This window comes from Acanthisitta chloris, unplaced genomic scaffold (assembly GCF_000695815.1).
Source record: "Acanthisitta chloris isolate BGI_N310 unplaced genomic scaffold, ASM69581v1 scaffold12411, whole genome shotgun sequence".
NCBI lineage: Eukaryota > Metazoa > Chordata > Aves > Passeriformes > Acanthisittidae > Acanthisitta > Acanthisitta chloris.
Window position 1 is genome coordinate 1 of NW_008657706.1, and position 26,409 is coordinate 26,409.

The 26,409-nt window shown below is 41.9% G+C and overlaps 1 protein-coding gene across 1 annotated transcript in view; it reads left to right on the plus strand.

The window, feature by feature from the left end:
• Positions 1-311: 311 nt before the first annotated feature.
• VPS13C (vacuolar protein sorting 13 homolog C (S. cerevisiae)) overlaps positions 312-26,409 on the plus strand; it is a gene marked incomplete at its 5' end in the record, with an annotated part of 69,885 nt that continues 43,787 nt past the window's right edge. Inside the window, 33 exons of the mRNA XM_009084832.1 lie at positions 312-355; positions 2,287-2,329; positions 3,096-3,191; positions 3,941-4,042; positions 5,178-5,240; positions 6,757-6,822; positions 8,556-8,665; positions 9,510-9,569; positions 10,396-10,455; positions 10,763-10,843; positions 11,492-11,549; positions 11,861-11,988; positions 12,629-12,735; positions 13,407-13,578; positions 14,069-14,131; positions 14,908-15,043; positions 15,420-15,514; positions 16,341-16,483; positions 17,052-17,244; positions 17,403-17,517; positions 17,833-17,969; positions 18,662-18,788; positions 19,404-19,521; positions 19,865-19,994; positions 20,272-20,350; positions 21,041-21,180; positions 21,746-21,899; positions 22,311-22,387; positions 22,563-22,622; positions 23,717-23,870; positions 24,559-24,675; positions 25,643-25,746; positions 26,045-26,212. Coding sequence (XP_009083080.1) covers positions 312-355; positions 2,287-2,329; positions 3,096-3,191; positions 3,941-4,042; positions 5,178-5,240; positions 6,757-6,822; positions 8,556-8,665; positions 9,510-9,569; positions 10,396-10,455; positions 10,763-10,843; positions 11,492-11,549; positions 11,861-11,988; positions 12,629-12,735; positions 13,407-13,578; positions 14,069-14,131; positions 14,908-15,043; positions 15,420-15,514; positions 16,341-16,483; positions 17,052-17,244; positions 17,403-17,517; positions 17,833-17,969; positions 18,662-18,788; positions 19,404-19,521; positions 19,865-19,994; positions 20,272-20,350; positions 21,041-21,180; positions 21,746-21,899; positions 22,311-22,387; positions 22,563-22,622; positions 23,717-23,870; positions 24,559-24,675; positions 25,643-25,746; positions 26,045-26,212 — 3,500 coding nt within the window. The remainder of the gene's footprint in view (positions 356-2,286; positions 2,330-3,095; positions 3,192-3,940; positions 4,043-5,177; positions 5,241-6,756; positions 6,823-8,555; positions 8,666-9,509; positions 9,570-10,395; positions 10,456-10,762; positions 10,844-11,491; positions 11,550-11,860; positions 11,989-12,628; positions 12,736-13,406; positions 13,579-14,068; positions 14,132-14,907; positions 15,044-15,419; positions 15,515-16,340; positions 16,484-17,051; positions 17,245-17,402; positions 17,518-17,832; positions 17,970-18,661; positions 18,789-19,403; positions 19,522-19,864; positions 19,995-20,271; positions 20,351-21,040; positions 21,181-21,745; positions 21,900-22,310; positions 22,388-22,562; positions 22,623-23,716; positions 23,871-24,558; positions 24,676-25,642; positions 25,747-26,044; positions 26,213-26,409) is intronic.

Here is a 26,409-nt window from a genome sequence, read left to right on the forward strand (position 1 = left end):
GGTGCAATTTTTCCTAGTTGTGATTGTTGTGCACCAGGGAGTGGGTAATGGAAAAGGTTTGCTGTTGTTTTGGGGGTGTATGGAGGAGTGGAAAGGTGGAGGCATCTGAGTTGCTGATAGTTGTAATCTCTTCTGAATGAGGTTTTGCTTATAATCAGGGATTAGTGGCTTTTAGGAATGAGACTGTTTGTTGTGCTGTGCTGTGGCTGCAATAAGGGTCTTTATTCCTTATTTGGGAGGGTGGAGGTTGTGCTCCTTGTGCTGACTGACACAGTAGTTGAAGTCACTGTGTTTCTCTCTTTTCCAAACAGGTAATGTGGCTCTTGATAATTTGCAGATAAAGGAGAACGCATTAGTAAGTATTCTGATAACTTCAGACTTGTTTGTGTGGCTGTAAACCTTAATTCATCAGAGGCAGTGTTGTTTCCTGTAGTCCACAAAAGGACCCACGGTGTCCTTTTTTATTGGTTGGGGGAAGTGAGTTCTTGGTTCACTGCTTCTAGTTTTGCTTGTGTTACTGGGACAGAGAAAGAAAAGCTGTGGTTGAAAAACAAGAAGTTACTTGCTTTAAGTACCCATATTCTGGTCTGGAAAAACAAATGTTAATTTGCATGTTAACTGAGCCAATGAACAGCTGTGTTATTGAGAGAGCCTCACTCCAGTGTTTTGAGTGGTTCAGACTGCACTAAAGTGAGCTGCTACAATTCTGTGAACTGCCAGCACGTTGTGTCTGCAGGACCTGAGCACTGGTTTCTCTTCCATGTTCTGCAGTTCCATATTTTGAAATACTTGCCCTTTTCGTCCATTCCTCGTAACTTTTTTTGTACTTTAAAGCTCTTGCTACAAATATCTTCAGAATCTGGTAGGTAAGGAAGGAAGTGCTGTGTGCTGTGTGCATGCCTTTCCTTCTTGCTGTGGCTGCTGAGGGTTCCAGCAGCTCTGACTTGGAGAAATGCAGAGTCATGTGTGGCTGAGCAGAGCTGAGAGTGGGCTAGGACAGGTGGAAGAACTAAAAGCAGAGCATGTTTGTGACTGCTTTGCGACTGCAGTGTGGTAGATCTCCATGCAAAAGGAGCTAAAGGAAGGTCAGTACTGAACAGCATTTTTAGAGAAGTAGCCACACCTTCAGGAACAACAGAGGATTAAAGGAATGTGATAAGGTCCCACTTTTTCTTGATTTTTTTTTTTCCCCCCCCTGGTTTGCCTGGTTGCTGCTGTCTGCATTGCTTTTGTTTTCCTCTTAAGGTTTTCCAACAGCAAAGAAGTAGCTTTTGGTTTCTGTATGTAGATGCAGTACTTTCAAATGTAAGAAAAGCCTCTAGGAAAAGGGAGATGAGGAAATACTTTTACTGCTCTTTTTTTCCGTAGTCAAAGAGCTTTTAATTAAAACAGAAGTTTGTGAGACCTCAGTCAAAGTGTGGGCTTCAGCTCATGCAGAGTCAGCTCAGTGGTGTTTTGGGCAGCTCTGTTCAATGTTTTAAGTTGTTCAAGAAGTGGTGGCAAAGGTTGTTTTCTAGTACATGGGAAGACAGAAGTGGTTAGAATCTGTCTCATCTGGAAAAATGGGTTTACTTTTTACAGTCATTGAGATCAAGACTTCTCCTTAGGTCTTGGAGTTGTGGTTAATATATTTGAAAAGAACACTTAAGTGGAAGACAGTTATGGTTCATGTATTAAATGTTTTTTAAATCTTACTTAGTTGCTTCTGCTTCCTCTTTACTTTGTCTCTCTTTATATTTCTGATATTCCCGTGGTTATATTCCTGGTTTTGCTTTACGCTGTGTAAGAGAGATATCCATGAGGTTTTAATAGATGGTCATACTTGTCACATGTTTCTTATCTTCATGAGCCTGTCTTGTTCTTGATGTTTGTCAGGTGTTTTGTAAGGAACTTCTCAGTTTTGTTAGTGAGACTTTGGATGTTTGTGTGTACTAAGTGCTGTTATCTAAAAGAAAAGACCTACATGGCAAACTAATAAAAATGTGAAATTAAATTCTTGTGTCTAGATAAAACTTTACTTTTTAGTAACCTTTGGAGTGAGGCATTGTCATACTTGTAGGAGGGAATTGCCAGAAATTTGTAACTGCTCTGTGCAAGCCCAAACATACTCATGGATCTGAGTTCCTGTGAGTGTTGCTGAATAATGAAATCTCAGCCATATGGAGAACTGTTTCTGTTCTGGAACTTCAGTTCTGGGACTATATTTTTAACAGAAGTTAATAATTCTGCTATGTAAACTAACTTATCTTTAGGATCCTGTTTAATGTGTTATTTTTTCATTTACAGAGTGAAGTGGATGTACCTTTTAGAGTAAAAGTTGGTCAGATAGGTAAGTTTTAGCTCCAGTGCAAGGACTGAAATGGAGATTTTCGTGCAGGCTGTCAGGTCAGTCCTGCCCCTGGAGTCATCATTTTATTAAGCTTTCTTTAGCATGATTGTGCTCAGTGTTGAAACGAGCACAGAGACTGAGCCTGACTGCCCTGGATGTTGTCTGCAAACCCTGCTTGGGTAGCCTCAGGGGCTGGTGTGAAAAGCATGTCTGAGAGGTTCTGCCTGGACACACCAGTGGTCAAGGGAACTGTTTGGTATCCACAGAGTCTGTGTGGCTCTTTAAAGGACTCATTAGGACTGTGAAGAATTTCAGTGAGATCCCTGAAACTGGCAAATATGCAAAAGGTTTGGGAACCCTTAGTTAGATGGACTTCTTCAGAGTTCCTTTCCCTGGTGATTAGCATTGCTTTTTCACATGGAACATCTATTGGAGATGCATGTGTGTTGTATTTCCTCTTCTGCTTCCCTGGGAAAATCACGTTGGTCCCAGTTAATTGGGCTCCAGTCATGATCTTGGGTTTTGATATGAACTAGTCTGACTCAGACTGCAACTTTTTGCTTAAAACTATGGCTTATGTTTGCTCTGCATGTCTGTTATCACTTCAAGGCCTTTATGAAATGTTTCGGCCCATATGGTGTGTCCTTACCCTCTGAGGGCTTTAGGACACCAAGATAAAGGGCTGATGCTCCTCAATGCCTGATGTGTTGTTTGGACTGAGCACAGTAGATTTTTGTTTTGCTGTAACTCTATCTGCTTTGTTTAGATAAACTGACTCTGAAGATTCCTTGGAAGAATCTCTATGGCGAGGCAGTTGTGGCAACTCTAGAAGGCTTGTATCTTCTGATAGTTCCTGGAACAAGTATGTAAAGTCCTCAGCAGCAGTTAGATAATGGAGAGAAAAAAATCTCAGGGTGCCCTGTAAATGAGAGTAGTTCATCTCAGTTGCCTTCATTGCGTTCTGTGCCCTCAGGGACATTTCTAGGCAAATGCTGGCAAGTCAGTAGAAGGGTAGAAGAACACAGCACCTCTTGCTTTTATGGAGCTCCTTGGCTGTCTCCATTCCAGGCTGAATTCAACAGCCAAGTTTCCTCTAAAATGTGCTTATCCTGAATCCAGTTTTCTGGCATGGTTCAGAACTTTGGCTGTTGCACGATAGAGTTTATCTGTTCCAACTGGCAGCAGCAGACAGTGGTAACTCCATTAGTACTGTTTTGGGGGAGAGGGAGGAGGCTTAGAGGACTTGATTAGTTTTCTCTGAAATCAGAACCTTTGGTATGTAGAGAAAACCTGCAGGTTTCTAGAGCATCAAATAAGTGTTCAGTAGAACTTACAAACCTGTTTTGTATTGCACAGGCCACACTAAGGGTCTGAATTTCCACAGAAAGTCTCTTGTGAAGTGATGCCTCATTATTGGGTGATCCTGTTGAGCCTTACTGGTTAAAAGTCAGAGTTTTGGGGGCTGTTGTGGTGATCAGCAGTGAAACCTGGCACAGCCTTGGACTCAAGCAGAGGGGTTTGCAACACAGTGTTGTATTGGTGTGCAGTGCTTGAAAGTGCATTTAAATGCCTTGAAATTTAGGGTTAAAGCTGTCCCAACCTGTCTTACAGGTGTTAAATATGATGCAGAGAAGGAAGAAAAGTACTTGCAGGATAACAAACAGAAGGAGCTGGCAAGAATCGAGGAAGCCTTGCAGAAAGCGGCGGAGAAAGGTACTGAGTCAGTAATGCAAATCTCCCCTGGAATTTGAGGACTTAGGCTGTGCTGTGAAAGAAAAGTCCTGATTTGTGATTGACTTCAGTTTTGGTTTTTCAAGTGACTAGCTAATCTTACCTCAGTGCTTTGAAAAGACTTTTTCCTCTGAAGCTTGAAAGAAATGTTCTTTCTGTGTCTGCCATTCACTTATCTGGTCAGCTTCCTGGGAAATGGGAATTTGATAATCTGCTTTGTCTTCTTGGTTCTTTTTTTTTCCCCCTAAAGAGGAACAGGAACAGGACCAACTGCAGCAAATACATTGCATGAGGCTGATGTTATCTTGCTTTAGGCTTCGATAATGGTGAACTGTGTGTTTAACTTGTGTTTTAGAGGTGCATGTTCTGTGCTGAAAGGAATCTTTAAGGGGCATGTAAAGTTGGACTCTGATCATGCTTTTGTTTCAGTTTCTGCTGTCCTTTTGTGAAGTGCTGAGTCTGGGTTGGTTTGAGACATGAGACTCTCTTGAGCAGGAAATAATTCACGACACAAGAAAACAATTGAACATAAGAAACTTTAAGTAAACATTTGCTCTAGGTCATAAAAAATGTTAAGCTCTCAAATACAGGTTAAAACAATTGATCATTTCAGCCCAGTTAACCTGATTTGTGGTGGTGCAGGTTTTTGTTTGTATTGTCATAACAAGTACCCTTGGTAAAATGAAGGTATAAGTTAGGCTTGTTTGGACAGAAGCCAAGCTCAGAACCAATGACAGGTAACTACATGTGTTGGAGGAAAAAGTTAGCACTGAAGTTTTGGTCTGAGGTGAGACCTGTTTGTTGGCTGGTACAATGGTCCTTAGGGTGCACTTCTAGGTTACCTGTAATGCTGCAAGTCATTTGCCTTGGAAAAGTTACTGAAAGTGAAATGATGCTCAGAACACTTGGAAAAGACAGTTTGATTGTCATGTCTTGCTTGCCCGTGTGGGTAATCTTTGAAACTGGATATTCTGAAGTGACTTTGACTGTCACATACTGCAGTGGAAATACTAATGAGCTGTACAAGTTTTGTGAACTTAGCATTAAATCAGGAGTTGATTTCCTTCTTTTAAACCAAGTGCATTTTTTCTGGTTCTTTGCTGCCGTGTGGACCAAGGCCTTCATTCACAAGGCTCCTTGCATGGGCTGGAGAGTCTGGTTTACAAGGACACCAAGCCTGGTGGGTATGCATGGTTAGTTACACTGTGCATGATGAATATGCAGTTCAGGTTTTGCAAAGCACCTGCTCCAAAGCAGCCAGATGTAGGAGTGAGAAAACAACCCTTGCTTCTCATGTGGATTCAAGTGGAGTCTTGGGACTAGTCCTCTTTTAATTGGCTCTTTGAGAAGATTTCCATCAGTTATGTGGAACTCAGGTATGTTATAGAGCAATGACAATATTTTACTGTAGTTTTTCAACACTGTCTGTAGCTGTTTTGAGAGTAGAGGGTAGTTACCCTCAAAGTGTCTGGGCTTAAGGTAATGGAAGTTCAGGCTGTCTTGAAGCCACAGGCAGACAGGTTGGAGGCCTGAGCTTGCTTTCCTCTGGTTCTGTTTGTTTGGATTGCCCTCAGATCAGGCAAGTAAACAGCTTCCACTGAAACTCAGAGGAGCTGTTGCTCTGTTGTGCCTGTTGTGTTTTTATCTTCTCAAAGGAGATTTTCAGAAGTTGACACTGAGCCAGACTTACTGAGTGGGCTTTTGTCTGAGCACATGTTTAGAATGAGCTGAAAAAACACACTTGGTTTCTCCATAGGAATGGGTGAGGGTAATCCAGAGGAAAATCACGTTGTCTTAGTTTTGTCCTACACGAGAGTGAGAGCCTGAGGCCTACAAATTGAGTAGTCAGTGAAGAAAGCTGTCCTGTTAAAACATCAGCTATAGAGGGTTACTTGTACTGTTAAGGAAACTGTGTAAAAGAGAACATTTCTATTTGCCATAGTTTTTTATTACCTGTAGAGTGATCACCTTACCTGCAAGACATGGAAATCTTGGCAGGCAGTTTCTCCTCCTTTGTTTGAACAGACCTGCAGGTTGCATCCACTGGTTCCCACAGCACACTGGTTTCTGTGCCTCCTTGTTACTTCAGTGGGTACACCCTTCTCATGCTACAGCCTCGTGAAGATAAGCACAGGCAGCTCAGTTATGAGCTCTTTGCCCCTGTGTGGCCAGAGAGAGGAAGGAAACAGTGCCCCTCACCAAACTGATTTTCTTTAGAATCGTGGCAAAACAGGAGCATTATTAATTAATGGAATGGCTGTGCTGGTGTGGCTCATAATTTGTGTGTAAATAATTTAATTAATGTAAAGCTTTTAGTCATCATTTTTTAATGCCTGTTCTGCAGTTGCTGCAATTGTTCTTTCTAATTGCTTTCCTACCATACTGTTGATCACCCTGAGAATCATATTGAAAAGTGATCTTTGGGTTTTCACATACGTCTCAAATATCTTAGCCTGAGAGTTATGTACCTGTATGGTAGAAGCCTCTTCTGAACTTGTGTGTTGTGCTGTGAGAAGTAGCTGATTGCTTGTTTAACAGATGTGAAATTCTTGTAAAGCCTTTAATGAGCCCTCCCTAAGGCACTGTGCTTTTAGACAAGCTAAACTTTCTCCCAGATTTTCTTATGCTTTCTTACATTTCTGCTTTACTAACTTGCATTTTATCCTTTTCCCAAAAAATTGCTTGCACTGAAAAAGGACGTAAGCGTAAAAAGTACAAAAAGCATTTTAAGAGACCCTTTAAAGGTCATGATCACTCAAAAGGTGGGTAACAGTTATGACTTTTAACATATTTTAAGGCTTCTTTTTGCTTTCTGTTTTGATTAGCTTTGTGTTGTCTTGGCTGTCCATCCAGTGATACCTTTTCTGTCCTGTTTGCACGAGAATATAAGTTAGAGAGAGGTTTTTTTTTGGTGTTTATCCATTCTGTAGCTGCAGTGAGACTGGAGAGGGTCCTTATTTCTCTGTACTTGGATAGTTGTGCCTGTTTCTTCAGCTTGAGCTGTCTGTGGCATCTCCAGCAGCAGTGCACACATTTGTTGGGCTGAGTGGTGGCACTTCACTGTGAGGCTCTGCACACAGCAGACACATCTGTTGGATTTTTGTCAGAGTCAGGCACAGGTAAAGCAGGTCTGATATTGCTGCCATGGCAGTGAACAGTGTTTTTCATCACCTTTTAGCTCAGTGTTCTCAATAGCTAATAGAGTGTCAGGCCATATTTTAACAGCCATGAACTGGAGTTTTTCCCCACGAGGACCATCACACTGCAGGTTGGCAGTGTGAGAGTGTGACTGAGTGGGTTGCCTTGTTCCATGTGGTTCTGTTGTTACACATTTGTTCTTGGGGGAAGCTGCAGCACATGTAGACTTGCAGCTGGAGAGAGAACTTTGTGGGGACTCAAGATAAGCTTTGGAAGGTATCAGACTGACAGTGCTGCTGGTAGCTGCATCTGTCTGGAAAATAATGGGCTGCCTGCTTGCACTTGAAGGCCATGAAGCTCTGATAAGGACTTTGCCTGTTTTTTTTAGTCAGTATTGTGTTGATTTCTGCTAATAGGGAGTGGGAGTTGTGAAGAAATAATTAGTAGGAGGCAATGTGAATTGTGTGTGAAAGTGACACCGTGTTTTAGTTTCTTCTGAATTCCTGGCTGATGTGTATTTAATTGAAATCAAATGCTCTCTTGGCTAAAATTGTGTAATATCATGTTCAGTAGCAAAGTCTTTTCGTGTTTAAACAGATTTCCTGAACCTCTCTCAAAGCCTTTAAAAAACCTGCCCCTGTTTTGTGGCCAGATGTCCCTGTAACGCAGCAGTGAGGGGTTGGCAGTAGCTCTCCTTGCCTTGGCGTGGGTACATTTGTTGGGGTGGGATGCTGAGCTGCTGTGGGTCTGCAGTTCCTGCTGCCCCACCTTGTGCTGCAGGAGTTGGAGTGTCCTGTGTGACATGGCCTGGGCTGGGATGGACCTACCTGAACTGGTCACAGTGTAAGTCCAGTGTGGAATATTTCAGAGTGGCTGTTGGTTGGCATTTGTGCTCCCCCAGCTCTTGAGCTTCCTCAGGCAGTGCTGTGTGAAAGGCTCTGATGAACCAACCTCTTGTGCAAGTACCTTCCTCACCTGGGGTACTTTGTGCTGAATTACACTCTGTCTTATTGGCATGTTGAAATCCCTAGTTAGTCACTTGGGGACTTTGAAGAGAGAACCTTTTACCTTGGCAAGAGTGGGGAGAAGTATATTGTTGTAAGCTAAACTGCTGTGGCTGAAACTTAGACATGTGTTTTCTCATGGTTGTGTTGTGCACAGGCAGCTAACATCACATCTTCAGCATATGGATGTGCAGAAAAGGAAAAAAATGCAAACATGGAATCTAAATGAATGAAAACTTAAATGTTAAGTTAGAATAAACATTAAATTTACTCTGCTGTAGCTGTTGGTGTGATTAAATTCGAGATGCAAATTACTCCACTGAGTGCTGACTCGTTAAAAATTCTTGTTCCAGACAAACCCAAGGAGGAGAAGAAGGATACTTTCCTAGAAAAGCTTGCAACTCAAGTTATAAAAAATGTGCAAGTCAAAATCACAGGCATTCATGTTAGATATGAAGACGATGTAAGTAACTGGAACATACTCTCTTCATTTTAAATTGGACTTCAAAGCAGTCCTGACTGTCTCTTCCACAGAGAGGAGCTGGTACCTGCCACCTTGGGAAAGTTGTGGTACTTTCTCCTGCACCTTTAGAAGTAAAGTCCCCCAGACATAGCTGAATGCCAGAAATATGGATATCTGAAATAGATATTTTTCTCTTTTCCCTTGTTCAGTGCTGCCTTGCTCACTGAGTGTGGGTGGTGGCAGTTCTCACATCTTACAAGTGTGTGCAGGAGATGTACAGAGTTTTCCAGTGTCCCTGGTAGAGTCCAGAATGGCAGAAACTGTTTGGTTAACAGATGAGGCTGAAGGCAAATTGTTGAAAACACTTAACTGATAAACGAGCATGTTCATAGGAACCAAACTGGTATTATTCTAGTCTAGCTCCAGCCTCCTTTAGGAAAATGATAAAGCAGTTTGTGGTGAGATAATTGAATGTAAAAGAAAGCATTGGATAACAAAGTGTCTCTCAAGCCCCTTCTGGGACTGTTTCCGAGGCAGTGAAGGTAAACCAGTCAGAGGACTGGAAGTCAGAGAACGATAGAGTGGACTGAGGTGTGGCACTCTGTAGTCCTTAGTTCTTTTCTGTATGAAAATGTTAGAAGCCAGAAGTGAATTTTCATTTTTGAATTGGAGTCCTAAGTCTTTACACGACAGCCAGAGCAGTTTTGGCCCATCTTAGGAGGTTCCAAGAAAGTTTCAGCTAGAGTAACTATATTCAGCACAGTTCAGGATTTCAGTCGACTTTAAATGATAGATCTGTTTGCAGCAAGGAACATAAATATCTGCTCTTTTTCTATTTCTGTAGGTCACAGACCCACAGTGTCCAATTTCCTTGGGGATGACATTGGGCGAGCTGAGCTTACTGGTAATGTGTGTGTGCTGATGTTTGCCACTTACTGCCTTGGGAGCAGCACAGAGGAAAAGTAACGTGTGAAGAAGATAAAGTAACAGTTTGTGCATGGAGCTGGAAGCAAAGACATGCAAATGTCTTTTATTCATACAAATAGTACTTGCAGTTTTTGCAAGCAGAAGGGGAGAGGATTGAGGAGCATCACACTTGCTGAGGCTGGTGATGTGTTCTAATGATCAGAATGATCTTTAAAACTCAATGTGCTTATTGCCATAAGGCAGGTTATTTCCAGGCCTAGTAAGTCAGGATTAGAGAACCATCAGGGTTGGAGGAGACCTCAAAGGTCATCAAGGCCAACCCTTAACCTGTCACTGCTGGAACCCCCAAACCCTAACCCAGATCCTCCAGTGCCACATCAGACACCTCTGAAACACCTCCAGGGATGGTGACTGCACCACCTCCCTGGGCAATATCCCAGGGCCTCAACACCACAACAGGGAAAACATTTCTCCTCACACCCAATCTGACTCTGCCCTGGCTCAGCTTATGACCAACATTCCATCATGATGATAAAGACGGTGATACTTGGTCAGGCCTTTTGAGAAATGGGGAGAGAGAAATCCAGCTAACCTCTGTTTGCCTTAGTTATTGAGGATTTTATGGGTAGGAGAAGACACATCTTTGTACTTTATTTTGAGTTGTGTGTATGCAGCCTAGAGAAACTGGCTCTTGTGATCAGGTAGCACCAAAATGGTGCATTTTTTGATTGCAAGTGTAGGATAAAACCACAAATATGTTAACCAAGATGCACAAAATTGCTTTTGTCACTTTAAACTTTTAGACAACGAACGAGAACTGGAAACCTTCTATTCTGAACGAAGCGGCAAAAATAATATACAAGGTAATGTGTTCTGGGTTTTTTTCCTACACAAGTCAGGAAAGCAATTATCTTGGAGAGTAGTAATTTGGGGTTCTAAGTAAAGTTGGAAAAGTAGTTTACCTCATGAATTCTGCTGGTTTTGTTAATGTATGTTTCAGCACAAGTAGAGCACTAATAACTAGTGTTATGTAAGGCCCAACTTTAGACTCCATGGTTTGAATCATTTCCCTGAGAAGTGAATGCTGATCCCTCATTGAATGCATTGCACAGCAAGTCTGCATGGAAACTGATTTCAAATATTGGTTTGTATGTTTTGTTTCCTGTGCAGCTTCTGTGCCTGGACAGCCTCAGTGCTTACTGGAACATACACAGTGAGATGTATTACCACGGCTCCCGTGAGCAAATACTGGTAAGGCAGGAGAAAATGCATTAAACTGTACTATTTTCTACAGCTCTCGTGGTACTCAGAACTGCTGCCCACTGATTTCCACCTCACTCCTCACACTTAGGGCCAGTTGTGATCCATTGCACTGTCCTTAGCTAATAACTTCTGGTGAAGTCTCAGTTTTAGCATATTTCTCAGGCTTCTTGGGCTGTCCAGTTGTTTTCCTGACTTTTTTTCTGCCTTTTAATTCCTCTGGTACCTGCAGGATACCGAAGGCTCAGGTGCTCTCCTTATGTGCTGAGATGAGGGAGTGCAGAGTGTGAATACTCTGCTGCCTACAAGGGGTTTAAAAACAAGTGCTTGCTCTGTTGTTCTGCGTGTCTGAATGTACATACGAGCTCTGTTTCTGAATTAGCACACACTTACTGCAAGATTTAGGAGTTGGATAAAAACTATACTAACATTCCACTTTATATGAGAAACTTAGAATTGCTTTCAATCTGGTGTGTTTAGGCCCTTCCCTCTGAAGTGCTCCAGCTAGGTTAGATTTCTCCTTAGGGTCAGGAGGCTCTTGCAAAATACATGTGACCTTAAGTTGGTTTACTCAGAGCTTAGAGAGCTGTAAAGAAGAAATGTTCAGCAGTTTTTGGACGCTGTCACATTCCTTTGCAGGATCAGCTGAAAAGAGGAATTCCATGTAGTGGTCACCAGCCTGAAGACTACCAGTACAGTAAGTAAGGAATGAGTACAGACTGCTCAAAGTGTGCTGGTGTACAGCAGCCTGACCTGGTTGTGCAGACATGCCCATACTAACTTGACAAAGCCCTAAACATACTGAAACATGTGAGGGCTCGTGGGCTTTTTGTCTTCTGTGGGGCTGTCTTCATTGGTGGGGGGAATTGCATCTGATTCTGTGGTTGTTGAGCAGACACATCACTACGAAGTGGTTGAGCTAACAGGCAGTGTAAATAAGTACCTCAAGATTGCTTCCCATACTTCGATTGTAAATGCAAAATCCATCTTGTTTTTTTTCTCTTGAAGTTTTCAGACCAGTGTCAGCCTCTGCAAGGCTGTACATCAACCCCTATGCGGAGGTAGAGCTGAAAACCCCCAAGTTTGATTGTAATGTGGAAGTACAGAGAATTGTCATTGAATTCACTAAGCCACAGGTTAGTTTGTTTGGGATTTTTATCACCTATTGCAGTTGGTGATGAACTGTAGGGTTTTTTTCATTGGAAAATGTTCTTTGGGTATTCTATGCTTATGTACAAGGAGAATGTCTAAACTGTGAACAGTTTAGTGTGTGTGAGTACCTGTGGGAAAAGGGTAGGATCCTTTCCCCTTTGTGTAACAGTCATTTCCTGGTACTCTGACAGTCTTAGCTGTGAACCCTCTGGGGACCACCTGCTCTGTGTTTAGCCCTCCCAGTAGCATTCCTTTCACACAGAGCATGGAATCATGAGTAGCCCTGATGCTATTAAACTCTGAGCAGTGTTATAACTGTAGAGATTCCAAACTACAAGCGAGGGTGGGGGTGGATGGAACATGCTGGGTTTGGCCACACAACCTGTTGAAGATCCAAGACCTGATTTAGGTAGCTCCCCAGTGATGTGACAGATCATTTACAGGTAGTTTGGCAGATAGCTTTTAGCTCTTCCTGATCTCAGAGTGGTACATGCTCATGGAAATGCATCTGCTTGACTTGCTGTGCAGCTGGAGGAATCCTGAGGATCAAGGCACACATGCAGTTTAAGCACTGTGTGCACAGAAAACCTGAACCACTGCTAATGGTTGTTCTCCTGTGTTTAGTACCTCAGCATGATAGACCTCCTGGAGTCCATAGATTACATGGTGCGCAATGTCCCGTACAGGAGATTCAGGCCGAGTGTGTGTCTCCATCAAAATGCCAGGCAGTGGTAAGCTGGGCACCTTCCTGCATTCTCTGGGAGGTGCTGGAGTCCTCTCCAGTCTCTTCATTCTCCTCGGTGGTGAAATGTAGTTGTGAAACTAGATTGCATGTGCCATTCTAACTTTCACAGTGCTTTGCTTAGCCAAGTGGAGGAGGCTGCAGGAGAGGCCACATGAAAGATCCAAGTGATGAAAGTCTCACTTGCTAAGCTAAAGTGCTCAAAATCTAAACAAAATGCTGATGCTCTCTCTGCAGGTTAGAATGGAATTTTGGAAAGACTAAAGAAAACAATTAGCAAATGTCACACAAGGGAAACATGTAGGTCAGCTGTAGTTTATAAAGCTTGGAACTGGCAGGCATTTTGTGGCTTTTCTCTAAGTCCTAAGTGATGCTGATTGTCAGCCTGTTTAAGTGTACTTAATGCAACTACAGCCCAAATTTGCATTCATGCAGAAGTCAGTAAAGAACGAAGATCTGTAGTTCTTCAGGTATCAAATGTAAACCCTCAGTCCATTTTTTGGAGATACTGTTGAAACCATGAAAATTTTTATAAGCCAAGTTACTCCAATCACAAGTGGGAAACGAAGTGTTTGCATGTTAATGAACTACGTCTGCAATTTGTTAGTTTTGATGCACAGATGAAGTGGGAAGTTGTTCACAAGTGTGGGATTCTTGCAGGTGGAAATATGCAGGTGACAGTGTTCTTGAAGTTCACATCAGGAGACATGCACGAATGTGGTCATGGAGTAACATAAAAGAACACAGGCAGGTCCTGAAGAGTTACAAAAACATGTACAAGAACAAGCTGACACAGAGCAAACTGTCAGAAGAAACACAGAGGCAAATTCAGGTATGAGTTTGTTCTCCTTGGGGAAACTATGTTTTGGTCCCTCTGTGAAATAAGTCTTTAAATACACTTAACTAATCCAGGCAGATGGTTTTGCAAGAGCACAAGAAGTTTATGCAAATACATTTTAATCAGAAGTTCAGTGTAAGGTGTTTTGGAAAGAAAGAAATAGAATTGTAGTAAAATGCCATTTAAATAAACACTCTTTGCCTGAGGATTGGATGAGCCTGGATGCATTTAATGCAGTGCAAGAGTGATCTGGTTTAGGAAAAAAATTAGCCTGCCTAACATCATATTTAGTCTTGAAGTGAAGTTCTTGGGGGGGGATATACCTGTGAAAGAAAGGAGCAGGTCTAGAAATTGGAGAGTAAATCCAAAGGAGCTAGCAGAGAATTTATAGTGGAGAGTCTTTCCTAAATGTGTTTGAGAGGCAATTGATTTAATCATACATTTTTACAGGACCTAGAAAGAAAACTCGATGTATTCAATACAGGATCTAGAAAGAAAACTCGATGTATTCAATATAGTCTTAGCAAGACAACAAGCACAAGTTGAGGTAAGACATCCTTTTGTTCTATAATATCGTGACACTTCAAATAGGATGGTTTTGTCATCATAGCTGCTTAAAAAATGGTGCTGATGAGCAGGATAAGATAGGCAGGTGGAAAGGCAAGTTTCCTGTCCTTCCAGGGCAAGGGGCAATCAATTTTCAGGCTGGAAAGCAATCCCAACTTGGAGAAGCTACTTGGAGTTACTCTGCTAACCTGAAAATTGACCTCCCTAATTGCATCATGTAATTGTTCAAGCCGATGTAGCCTCAGTGTTTGTCTGCACGTGTGGAATGTGTGCACTGCTAAGATGAAAAAATGATCATGTGTTCCTTATTTGAGGTGTTTGTGGTCAGAACTTGGTTTTTGAAACACAAAATAAAAGCCTGAGCACAAGTGAAAAAAATTTCAATGCCTTAAATTGTAAAAATGTAAAACTTTCAAAGCTTTCCAGTGGTACAGGATCAGACCTCAGGTTTGTTACTGCTGGATTTAAGGGGTGTAATTGCTTTTTGTGTTCTCTTCCATACTGTCTCTTTGTGTAGTTCTTGCCTTTATGTAGTCTGTGAAATGTGTAGAAAAAAATGCCCAAAAGACAAGTAACCTACATGTGTCTGTCTGAAAAGTCAACGTGCTCTTAATGCCTCGTGCTGTGGTGTTGCTGTGCATCAGTTCAGTGTGTGTTCAACTGCAAACAGACAGGCATTATGACTGTGGAAAAAATCCAATGGTAATTCTGTTAATTCTGTCTTCTGTCCAATGTGTTTTAATGTCTGGTTTGTAGACAATAAGATCAGGACAAAAATTGCTGAAGAAGAAAGCCTCTGAGGCAGAAAAAAAAGGTGGAGGATGGTTTGGTGGTTTCTGGGGTAAAAGAGAATCTAGGAAAAAAGAAGATGAAGAACCACTTGTTCCTGAAAGTAAGTGTGGATTGTAATGCACTAACTTCTGTAGAGACTTTTATACCCATTGGGAAGAAAGTTGGGGCCTGTTTTGCTTCCTTGATGCAGAAGGAGAGAACATGGTGTTTGTTCTGCTAAAGCTCCTCAAAGCTGTTTTCATCATTGGGAATTATGGGCACTCTTGCAATAAAACTTCTGTTGCCTTCTGTGCTGCAGAGGTAGCACCACAGATGAGGATTGCTCTGTGGAAATTGTTTTACCTCCTGGCCCTGAGTGTGAAATGAAGACTCAAGGAAATGTATTAGCAGAACTTGAGCACAGTAGAAAATCAGTGTGAGGGAAAGTGCTGATAGTGATTTATTGAAATGCAAGTTCTGTTGGTGTTTGGTTTTAGCTATTGATGAACTGATGACACCTGAGGAGAAAGCTAAGCTTTTCACTGCTATTGGCTACAGTGACAGTTCCCATCACCTTTCCTTGCCAAAGCAGGTAAGCAGCTTCTCATGGGGATGGTTATAAATGTGTGTCCTGCTGCTTAATAACAGCACATTTCAGTCAGAGTATTGTTTTTTCTACTGTACAAAAGAAAGCTTAAAATGAAAAAAAATCCAACCTGTGACATATCTTTTGGCAAAGGAATAAGAGCAAACTGCCAGCAAAAGAGAGATACAGCCCAAAGAGTGTCCAGTGCCTTTTTTAGTTTGTTTCACCTTTTCCTTGCTTACCTGTTTAGAAAAACTTCCTATTTTAATGTGGACAAATGAAGTGCAAAGGTGCTTTCATCTCTCTCAGGACCCTGAAGAGGCTGAGATAGGAAATAGTATATTTGTTTCTTCTGAAGTTTCTGGCTGTCACAGTCATAAAATGGTCCATATGGTGAGAGGCCAAAGCCCTTTCTTGCCAAGGCCAAGAAGTGACATTCAGCAGTCAGAACAGTCAAGGCAAGCTGTGTCCTCTGAGATGCAGCTGTTTCATGGGATGAGTGAGCTTTGGGTTGATCTAGCTGGTTCTCCACTGAACGTAGTTTAGCTGGGTGTGTCACAGTTAAAAACATTTCCTGCATCCTGCACAGAGGCACAGACTCTATTTGCTTTGCATTTGTTGAACTGCACTGTGTTTTTTTTAAAAAAATGAATGACAGGGGTTGGATAAAGTGAAGATTTTCTGCTTGTCTTCCTACATAGAGATATGTTTGTAATCTTAGTTGCCTGGAATAACTTGAAAAGCACATTTCAGTCTTTGTTGAAAGGAGGAGTTCTGAAAAGTTACTCGTGTTAAGATGACTAATTTCTGTTTCCTCTGTTCTCCTCACTAGTATGTTGCCCATGTCGTGACACTGAAGCTGTTAAGCACTTCTCTCATAATTAAAGAAGACAAGAATGCAGCAGAAACTCTGAAAGTGCAGATAATTGATCTGAGCACCAAAATATCACAGCGCCCAGGAGCACAAGCCATTAAGTAATGGGACTGGTATTCTCCTGTCGAAACATCTCCCCACACACTCCTTTTCTCTGCTTTCTGCAGTGTTTTTCTTGGGTGGTGCAATATGTCTTATTTTGAGTGCAAACTTGTGGGCGTTCTGTAATTGCACTCTGTTGTAAATCATAACCTGGTAAGAGACAGAGTGGAAAGAGGAAGGGGATATGGTTTGTTAGTTTTCATGGCCTGTAGCTCTTTGTTGAATCCGTGTCCAGGTGCTGGCTGTAGCTCTGGGAGGTGCTGGCTGTAGCTCTGGGAGGTGCTGGCTGAGCAGTGAGCAGTGCTGTGGCTGACACACTCCTGCCAAGCTGCTCAGGGTGCTGCTCACTGCCTGCAGCAGTGCCCAGGCACATCTGTGTGGGTGGGAGGTTAGTCAGCACACCAGGATCTGAGGCCTTCTGTGCTGGGACAGAGGGCACACCAGGAGCACTGAACGTGTCACACGTCAGTCCTGTGAAAATAGGCACGTTTGGCTGTATCAAAGGCTTTCTCATCTTGCTTGTCTCTCCTAGATACATTCATGTTTTTAACTATTTCTCTTCTTTAGGGTTGAAGCAAAGCTTGAGAACTGGTATGTTACAGGCCTGAGGCAAGAGAACGTTGTTCCATCTCTTGTGGCTTCCATAGGGGATAGCAAGTCTTCTCTGCTTCAGATAGAGTTTAATGTTAACCCAGAGGACAGTGCAGCTGACCAGAGCCTCACCATTGAGTCACAGCCTGTGGAAATAAAATACGATGCAGTGAGTAGCAACCCAAACTTTCAGCTATTTCTGAACCCTCTCTCTCTGCTGTTATTCTCTTTCTTCTGCCTACACGTATTTTTGGGTTTTTGCTGAGTGACTTCCACGTATATTGCTAATTCTTGCCCTTTTTCCTTTCCTTTTTTTGTCTTTCAAAGAGAACAATCAATGCAATGGTAGAATTCTTTCAGACAAGTAAGGGAATGGATCTGGAAAGATTAACATCAGCCACGTTAATGAAGCTGGAAGAAATCAAGGAAAGAACTGCTACAGGTGAGCTAATAACAGGTCTCACCTAAGGTGAGCCCTTGAGTGTGTTCAAATGTTTCAGTATGATTACCTAACACTGCTGAGGTTCTGAGTGCTGCCAAACAGGGTGACTGGGACTTCTCCTTGAGCTGGTTAGTTGGAGAATTAGTGTGTTTGGTTGGAAGGAGCATTGAGCTTAGTGTGGAGTGTTACAAAAGTAAGCCTTGACTCAAGGGGCCTTGTCTTTCAGACAGATGACAACTTTTTACCTGTTGAGTGGCACAGTTGTCTGAGGTGTGAGTAGCATCTCACGTTCCATGTGCTTTCCTTTTCATTAAGGATTGGCTCATATCATTGAAATGAGAAAAGTCCTTGACTTGAGGATTCATCTGAAACCTTCCTACCTAGTGATTCCTCAGACTGGTTTCTACCACGAAAATTCAGGTTTGCTGATTCTGGACTTCGGCACATTTCAGGTATGTCAGTGGCTCAAGGGGAGCAAATGTGCTGTTTCTGAACACAGCTGTCACCTGAGCTCTCTTGCTTTCAGCAGGCAAAGCTGATCACCCATGTCAATGTGTCCTTAACTGACTCTTTCTTAGCCAGTAAATTTGGGGCAGCAATTTGATCAATATTCAGAGTTGGTATTGGTTTTTACATACTTGTACTAGTTAATCCTCCCCAGGAAACATGTTCATGTTGTCATGATTGTAATAGCTTATTACTTAATATTGTTCATTCCTTCAGCTAAACACCTGAGCTTTCGATTCCTTAGCTATAAGGTGATACCCTTTTATTGATGAGAGATGGTCTGTTTTTCTCTTGGAGTTTGAAAGTTGATTCCATTCAGTCTATGAAGTTGAAAGATTGCAATAATTTAATTCAATTTAGCTGACTGATTAAATATTTATTTTAGTTGTATTCTATCAGTAAAATCATAAACCAATTCAAAAATTCTTTTTGCATAACTTGAATCAAATGTGTTACAAAAGTAATGAAAGAAATCTACTCATCAAGAATAAGGGAAGTGTGAAATGGTTTAGGTTATCTTCTCTGAGAGTCCAAATGTCAATCCTAAACTCCATTGAATCATCGTTCTCACCTTCACTGGAATGAACAGCACAGGTGCATGAGTTCTAGACTTAACTTGTCTTGTTCTCCTGTTTAGCTGAACAGCATAAATCAGGGCAGCAGCCAAGCTTCCAGCTCTGCATCTCTAGAGGAGATTATGGACAAGGCTTATGACAAGTTCGATGTGAAAATTAAAAATGTCCAACTTCTTTTTGGAAGAACAGGTAACAGAGCAACACGACTGCTCGTTAGTCAAAAGACATACCTGCCTGTGACAAATAAATATGTTTTTAAAGGAAAAAGACAAACCAAACCCAGTAGTTGAGACAGATTATACTTCACATGTCTGGAATTAAACTGTGGGAAGAACGGGTTAGTTTCTCTTCAAGCAGCTGCTTGATTTTTTGTTTGGACTTGTGCATCACCTCTTTACTTTGGTGCTAGCAACTAACATAAATGCATAGAACTATGATGTTTTCCATCATGTGCAGGAAAAAAGCAGCTTAAATTTGCCTTAATACTTCACTTGAGCCTAAGTTTGTGTAACCAGGAGAATGTGAGGTTACTGTGGTATCTTTTAGCTATGTATCTCTCTATCCTTCTGGTTTTTTTTTAGGGTTCTGTGTTTAGATCTATCTCTTAGTGTTGAATTGGGCTTAAGGCTTCTAAATGTTAAAGAGTATTAAAAGCTCTTAGATACTTGATTAACTTCATTTAGGTTTCTGCAGTTAGTAAGTGTTTTTTTTACTTCCCTAGTGATGCCATTTGACTATGTAAGGATACCTGGTTAAAGCAGTAAGCAAGGGATGTTTTCTCATGTACATTTTTGGCCTTTGTAGGTGAAGACTGGAAGAAGGCTCGTTTTCAGCATCCATCCCCTTTGCACGTCTTGCAGCCTATGGATATTCGCCTGCAGCTGGCAAAATCGATGGTGGAAAGAGACACCAGGATGCCAAGGTAATATACGAATGCTGAAAAGGCTCAGTTTTAGTTACTGTGTCCTTAGGGAAAAGAAAGCTCCATTTTCCATACAGGTTCAGTTGCACTTGATAATCTGAAGGTGTTGACTCAGAAACAGCAGTAGCTTGGCCCTCTTTATGAAACCTGGTTGGGCTAATAGTTCCCTGGTCACCTCTGCTGGTTACTAACTGCTGCTTTACCTGGGTCCAGGAGGGGTTTGAATGCAGATCAGTGTGCCCTGAGTTTTGTGTGTGAGTGTACATGTTGGTAAGGATTCAGTCAAGAATTGGTATGTGCTGTTTTGTCTTGGAGTTGACATCAATTTGTTTTTGAACACAAGGTTTAAAGTGTCAGGAGGACTTCCCCTGGTGCACGTCAGGCTGTCTGACCAGAAAATCAAGGCCATTTTTGATCTGATTGATAGCATTCCGCTGCCTCAGAGGTCCTCAGTGTCAGTTCCAAGCAGAAAGGTAAGCTGGTTGCAACTAGGAAAACAGAAAATAGCAATAAAAATGATACTGCTGGGCAAAGTGTCTTCATTATGGTTTAGCAGCAGGATGTGCTGGACTTACTCAAACAAGGCTTGTGTAGCCTTTGTCATTGTCCTGCTGCTTTAATCAGTGCAACTGGCAAAACTGACCTCTCCAAAGCACATGGGGGAGGCAAGGTGAATTGTGCAGAGGAAAACCAGAACATACCAAGTTACACCAACAGTCTGTTGGGTTTTTCTCTTCTCCCTCCCTCCAGGTCTCAGCTATTCCCACCATTCCTGATGGCAGTAAAGGGTTACTTAGTGCACCACAGTTGTTGGCAGAAATAGTTTCAGGTAAGAAGTTACAGATAGACCTTTGAAAGGCAGAGGGCCATAACTTAGGGAATGGCTAACATTTCCACACTGTTAGGGATGGCCAGACATCTAAGAGCAGTAGAGATGAGTGTGGTTCATTGTGTCTAACTTCAAGGGCACAAGGACATTTGATTGGGATACTGATGGTACCTCAGAGTAATAAACTTGCTTTCTCTGCAAAGCAAACCCAGCTCTTTTGGATAATTAATACTATGCAGAAGCAACCTCTTCAAGGGAAAGTAAACTATGCATTAGGCTGTTCTGGCTGTTCAGCATCAACAAAACTCTCCCTTTTCTGAAAAGGCAGAGCTAGAATAACAAATGGGAAGTGACTGTATTGACACTGTGGATTTGAACATTTATTTCCATGGCTGTTCTGGATAAAAACTCTCCTGTAGTGGAACTTGGGAACTTGTTTGTAACTGATTTTCCTTATGTGTGTTCTGGAATGCTTGATGCATCCAGACTCTAGTGCTGCCCTTACTAGGGCTGTAATGTTCTCTTTTCATCCGATGGGTAAGAGCAGGATAGACCTCAAGGATACTTTGTCAGCTTAGACTGAAACTGCTTGTGCAGTTGAAAAGTGCTGTTGGAATGAGAAAGAAAGAATGGGATATTTGCCCTTGTTTCTGGAAAAAGTTTGTTGAGCAGGTGATTTTGTTTCTTTAGACTCGGAAGAAGAATATTTTGATTTTGAGGAAAGCTCTGAACCAGCTGAGAGGTCACTAATGAAAGGAGAGGAACTAAGGGATGCGGAGCCTGCTCCAGAGGAACTGACAGATCTTCAGCTGAAGTTTGAAATTAAAGAGGTGTGTGATTCGAATTCCACCTTCTACATACAGAATATTTTGTAAACAAATCCAACACTCCTATACCAGAGTTCTCCAGATTGGTGGATGCAAAAATATAAACACCAAACAAAAACTTCACATACATAAACATACTCATAGTTATTTCTGTGTGTGAGTGGGTCATATGTGGTGTGCATAGGAGTTGTTTCTTACATATGTGATGCATATAAATAAAGCATAATACATATATACAAATGAAGTATGGATTAAAAAAGAAAACAAAGTCCATTTTTGGAATATTTTTGGTAGGAAAAAATAGTACTAAGTCATAATTGGGGGGTGGGAACTTTGCACCCAAGTGGGTGACTTGGAAAGAGCAAATCCCACAGTATTTTTTATATTGATATCTATCACAATCAATGACCTTTTTTTCTATTTTTAAGCTCTTCAGTCTGTAATAAAAAGAATACTTCCAGCAAAGCAGGGAAGACATTGACTTTGTGCCTTTTCTCGTGGTTGGTTTAAATGGTGAGAACACTATGTGTGAGAAGATGGTGTAGCTGTGTGTTTTGTGCTCTTCCAGGTTTTAGTAGAGCTCACCAGGCAAAACAAAACTGAGGAAACAGTACTTGTCTTTGATGTGATGCACCTTGGGACAGAAGCTACTGCCAGAACCTACAATTTATCAGCTGTATCTTACTTAAAGAAGATAAACTTGGACTACTATGAAACTGGAGGTAATAAGCAGTGGGGGAGAAGTATATTAATGTGTGTACATAGAGCAGTTAGTCTGACACTCCTGTTGTGCTCCCTGGGATGCACAGGTTGCTCTGGTGTCGCAGTTACAACACTCCATATGGAGCTGTCCCTTGGCAGTGCTTGGGCCCTTTGGCACAGCTGATAAGTTCTGGACTCTCACCCTTATTGAATCAATAAATAGCCTAGAGCTCAGTCTCTGGGTTGAGAAGGGAGTACAGATTTGCCATTTGGACTTAGCGTAGAGAAATCAGCGATTGATGCTTGGTGGTGCAATGTATTTTAACAAATGGCATTGAAAATGAGGCTCTGCTTTTCAGGCACAGATTCTTTGGTTCTCTGAAAGACAGAAATGACCCTAATTCTTGTTTGTTTTGTGTGCTATGTTAAAGGTAAAAAAACACCCATTCATCTCATTAGTTCCTCAGACAAACCTGGCTTGGACCTTCTGAAGGTGGAATATGTCAAGGTATACATAAAGCTTTTAAAATTTGTTTTTAAGGCACTTCTAAATATTCTTAATATCTGGCCTGTATATAGCCTTAAACCTACTGTTCAGAGCTGGTTGGATTGTTTTGTGTCCCCTGAAGAATACTGTAACTGGTTGAAATGAATATTACCTTCATGCAAATTTGTATTTTCAGGCTGACAGAAATGGGCCACAGTTTCAGACAACTTTTGACAGCACTGAACAGATGATTCAAGTGAGTGTTTGAAGATTTTATTGCGTATTTTCTTTGGGTTTGTTTGTTCAGAATGGAGGAATCATTCAGAGCTTTTTGGCTATCCTGTTTTCCTGCCCCCACAGCCTGGCAGCAGAGAGGCTGAGAGAGTAAAAATAGACATGAGGGTTTCCATGCAACAAGCAGTGTGTTAGTCTGTTCACTCCTGTGGGTAAAATTCAAACTGCTGTAAGGATGTGTCAGAAATCATGAAGTTCAGGTGCCCAGAACAGGAAACTGCAGTGGAGTTGGGAAGTCTTTCCTTTTCCTGTCAGATCATCTGCACTGGGAGTGCCACACCACCAGCACATTGTTGGCTAAATGTAATAACAAGTCTAAATCCATTGGAGTGATTCCCACCCCATCCCAGGGTGAGGGCAGAGGGACTCTGGAATATGCCTGAGGAGTTTCTTGTATGTTCCTTTCCTTTGCTTTTGTCATGGACTCTAGAATGAGAATTTGGTCTCTTAAAAATTATTGTCTTAGACAGCAAGTACCTAACTGCTTCAGTTCTGACTGTTGTACTAAGGATGTGTTTTTGAGTCAGAGATTTCCATCTAAGGAAACAGAGTGTCTTGAGGAATTCTGGAAATGAGGTGCCAAGGACTGTGTGTTATGTGATAGGTACATCCCTCTCTGTAGAACTTTGTGGCATGATCTGTCTGCCATATTTCGGTGTGAAGACTGAAATATTTCACTGCTCACCTAATAGTTTTAGAGCATCTATAGATTTCATCTGGGAAGTATAGTTAATCCTGGGACCTTCTTGCCAGAAAGCAGGGGATGGCAGTTGTACTACTCCGGAATGGACTGTCTTGGCCCTATGGGATAGTGCTCATATTAGGAGCACTCCATTTTCTGGACATTGTCAGGTGTTGCTGTTGCCTTGCAGCTCTTCAGTGGCACTTGTGTGTCTGGAAGAATTGCATTTGGGCTCTATTTCCAGAGCCAGGCCCATTTGAGTGGGTACATTTTGTTAAACTCTGTGTGTGCTAACTATCTCCATGTCTCTTAACACTGAGAGTGTTAACACGTGAGTTGTTGTTTTGTCCTAAGGAGTCTCATGTTTTCTCCAGGTCACTTTCTCCTCGTTGAACCTCCTGTTGCACACAGAGGCTCTAATGTCTGCTGTCAGTTTTCTGGCAGCTGTTGGTCCTTCAGGCCCCCAAAGCAGTGGAGACACATCAGCTGCAGAGCAGAGGCAAGAGGATGACACTGTAGTGAAGAAAGGTAGAGTTGTGATTATTGCCCAAATGATGGTTCTGAAAGTATCTGTTGCACACTGGCCAAAAAGTCAAACCCAGAGAGACACAATTAGCTTTGTGGTGTGGCCTAAAGATGAAAGCTCCTATGACTGTGGCTCACCAGGCTGCAGGAGTGACTCCAAAACACCAGGAGCTCAGTGTTGATGATCATAAATAGTATCTTCAGGTGAGATTTCTATTCATGTGGTTGTAGCCTTGTCACAGCTAGACTTGAATTGGAGTAGATGAGATTTCTGTGAGCTCAGAGGTGTTGGCTGCCTGGAGCAGCTGCCACCTTCTGCCATTTCTTATCAGCTTGAAGCTGAAATTTCCTACATGAGGATCCTGCAATAGGAAGTACAAGACAACCTGAAACCCCCCAACACTGCCCTGAATTTAAAACAAGTCACACTGTTCCAGCTGGGAGTCAGTGCTAGGTGGGAGTGATATCAGACACAGGGTCACAAGGAAATGCTGATGTTTTACTCATGTCAGAGTTGCTTTCTGAGGAAGATGTTTTGCTCTAAGATGGGATTTACACACCATCAAGCCAGGGAAAGGAGCAAAACTAAGTCATCTGAATGTCAAAAAGGTCCCTAGACCAGAACAACCACCAGGTATACTCAGGAGTTGAAGTGAAAATATTACTTAGAGGTCCTGTCTCTCATTTCTAGTGACTAGACCTTCCAAGGACAAGGATGTATTTGACTTCAAGGTCTTTGCCAAGCTGGATGCTTTCTGCTTGAATATCTGTGATGAGAAAAAGAACATTGCAGAGATCAAGATACAAGGTATGAAATCCTTTGAGTAGCAACTGTTCTAGTAGTTTAGCTTCAGAGCAACTGCTAGTAATTGGGCTAAAAGATATTTAAGGCATAAATTTGCAGTATCTGACTTTTTTTTACTGATTTCATTGCTCTCTGCACGAGGATGGCTTTATAGTCTCTATTTCAGAGTCACCACCTAGTCTGTCACAATGTTTTGGCCTCCAGCTAGCAAAATGTGCTATATTACCACTGAGGTAATTAGGTTTGTGCTCTGAAGGAGTTTGTTTGTGGTGGCTTTTCATATTGTGCTAAACTTTGGGTATTGTTCTGGCATACCTGAATTATTTAGGATTAAAAAAAACCCTTAAAATTGTTTTCTTTGGTTTTTAACCCCTAGGGTTTGTTTGGGTTTCATCTTTTGGTTTTTTTCTGGATTTTTGTTATTATTATTTTTTTTACCCCTCAGAGGGACTGTCAGTGATTCTTAGGGGTGACAGGGTGGGGAGTTCCACTCCAGGTTGAGCTGTCAGTGCTATCCTAACAGCTGCCCAGGCTCTCTCTTGGGAGTGTTGCAGAGTGTGTGATACACAGGATTGTATAGTGCAGGCCCTGAAGTCTTTGGCTTGTGCCTGTCTCTGGGTCCTGTGATGTGTTCACACAAGGCTTTGGATGCTCAAGTGTTGCACTGAAATACAGCACAGTAACATCTTTCCTGATAGAAAATCTCAATAGCCTCACTCAGTAGTTTGTTATTAAGAAATGGAGTATTGATAGATTATTTTTGTATAAGTAGTAGCTCAGTTCTCTTCAGAAGTGACTGATGTTGAGACAGTGTCTGCATTGGAAATTTTTCTGTTGTGCTTTGTTCAAAGCTGTAGTGTGGTCACATTTTCAAAGCTCAGTAACTCTTCCTGGTGTCATATGTCCCACCCTGAAAATCACTGCTCATTCTGCTGTGCAACACTAGTGTTTGTATTTTTGTACTTTGCAGGTCTTGACTCCTCTCTTTGCCTTCAGCCAAGTGTCACTGTGTTCTTTGCCCGACTTAAAGACATCGTTGTCACAGATGTTGATCCAAGGACCCTTCACAAAAAAGTACTCAGCTACAAGATTTTAAGTTTTACTTGATTGTTGGTTACTTTTGTGTGCATAGAAGTGAAATGTGATGCACATTCCACCCTTTTTAAATCATTTGATTCGTTGTAACATGTCTTTGCAGATAAGATACATGGTAAGGAATGGTTTCCATATTTCAAGAATGGGTGTGTAAAGGGATTTGAAAAAGCAGTGCTCTGACTTGTGCCTCTGACAGGCTGATGGTCTGTGTAGCTCTTTGTGTGAGGTACCTTTTCAGAAGCTGCTGATGCTGTAGGTGCTGCTTCTCTCTTTCTAGGCTGTGTCGATTGTAGGAGATGAAGTTTTCAGTTTCACTCTGACACTAAATCCTCATGCTACTGAGGGAGAAGCCTACACTGACATGTCAAAAGTGGATGGTGCTGTGTCTTTGAAAGTGGGCTGTATTCAGATAGTATTCCTTCACAAGTTCCTCGTGGCTCTTCTGGTAAGTCTTATTTCCCTTGTACATTTCTGCATGTTTGTGCCCTCAATACAAGTGGTGCCTTCAGTTTCTGAAGGAGAAAGGAAAGGCTTCACTTTTCATGTGTGCTGTTAAAAATCCTTGGTAAGGAAGCTGTAACTGATTGCCATTTCAAAAAACTCACTCCGTGCACGTGGGTCACTTCCCACCCTCAGCTTTGG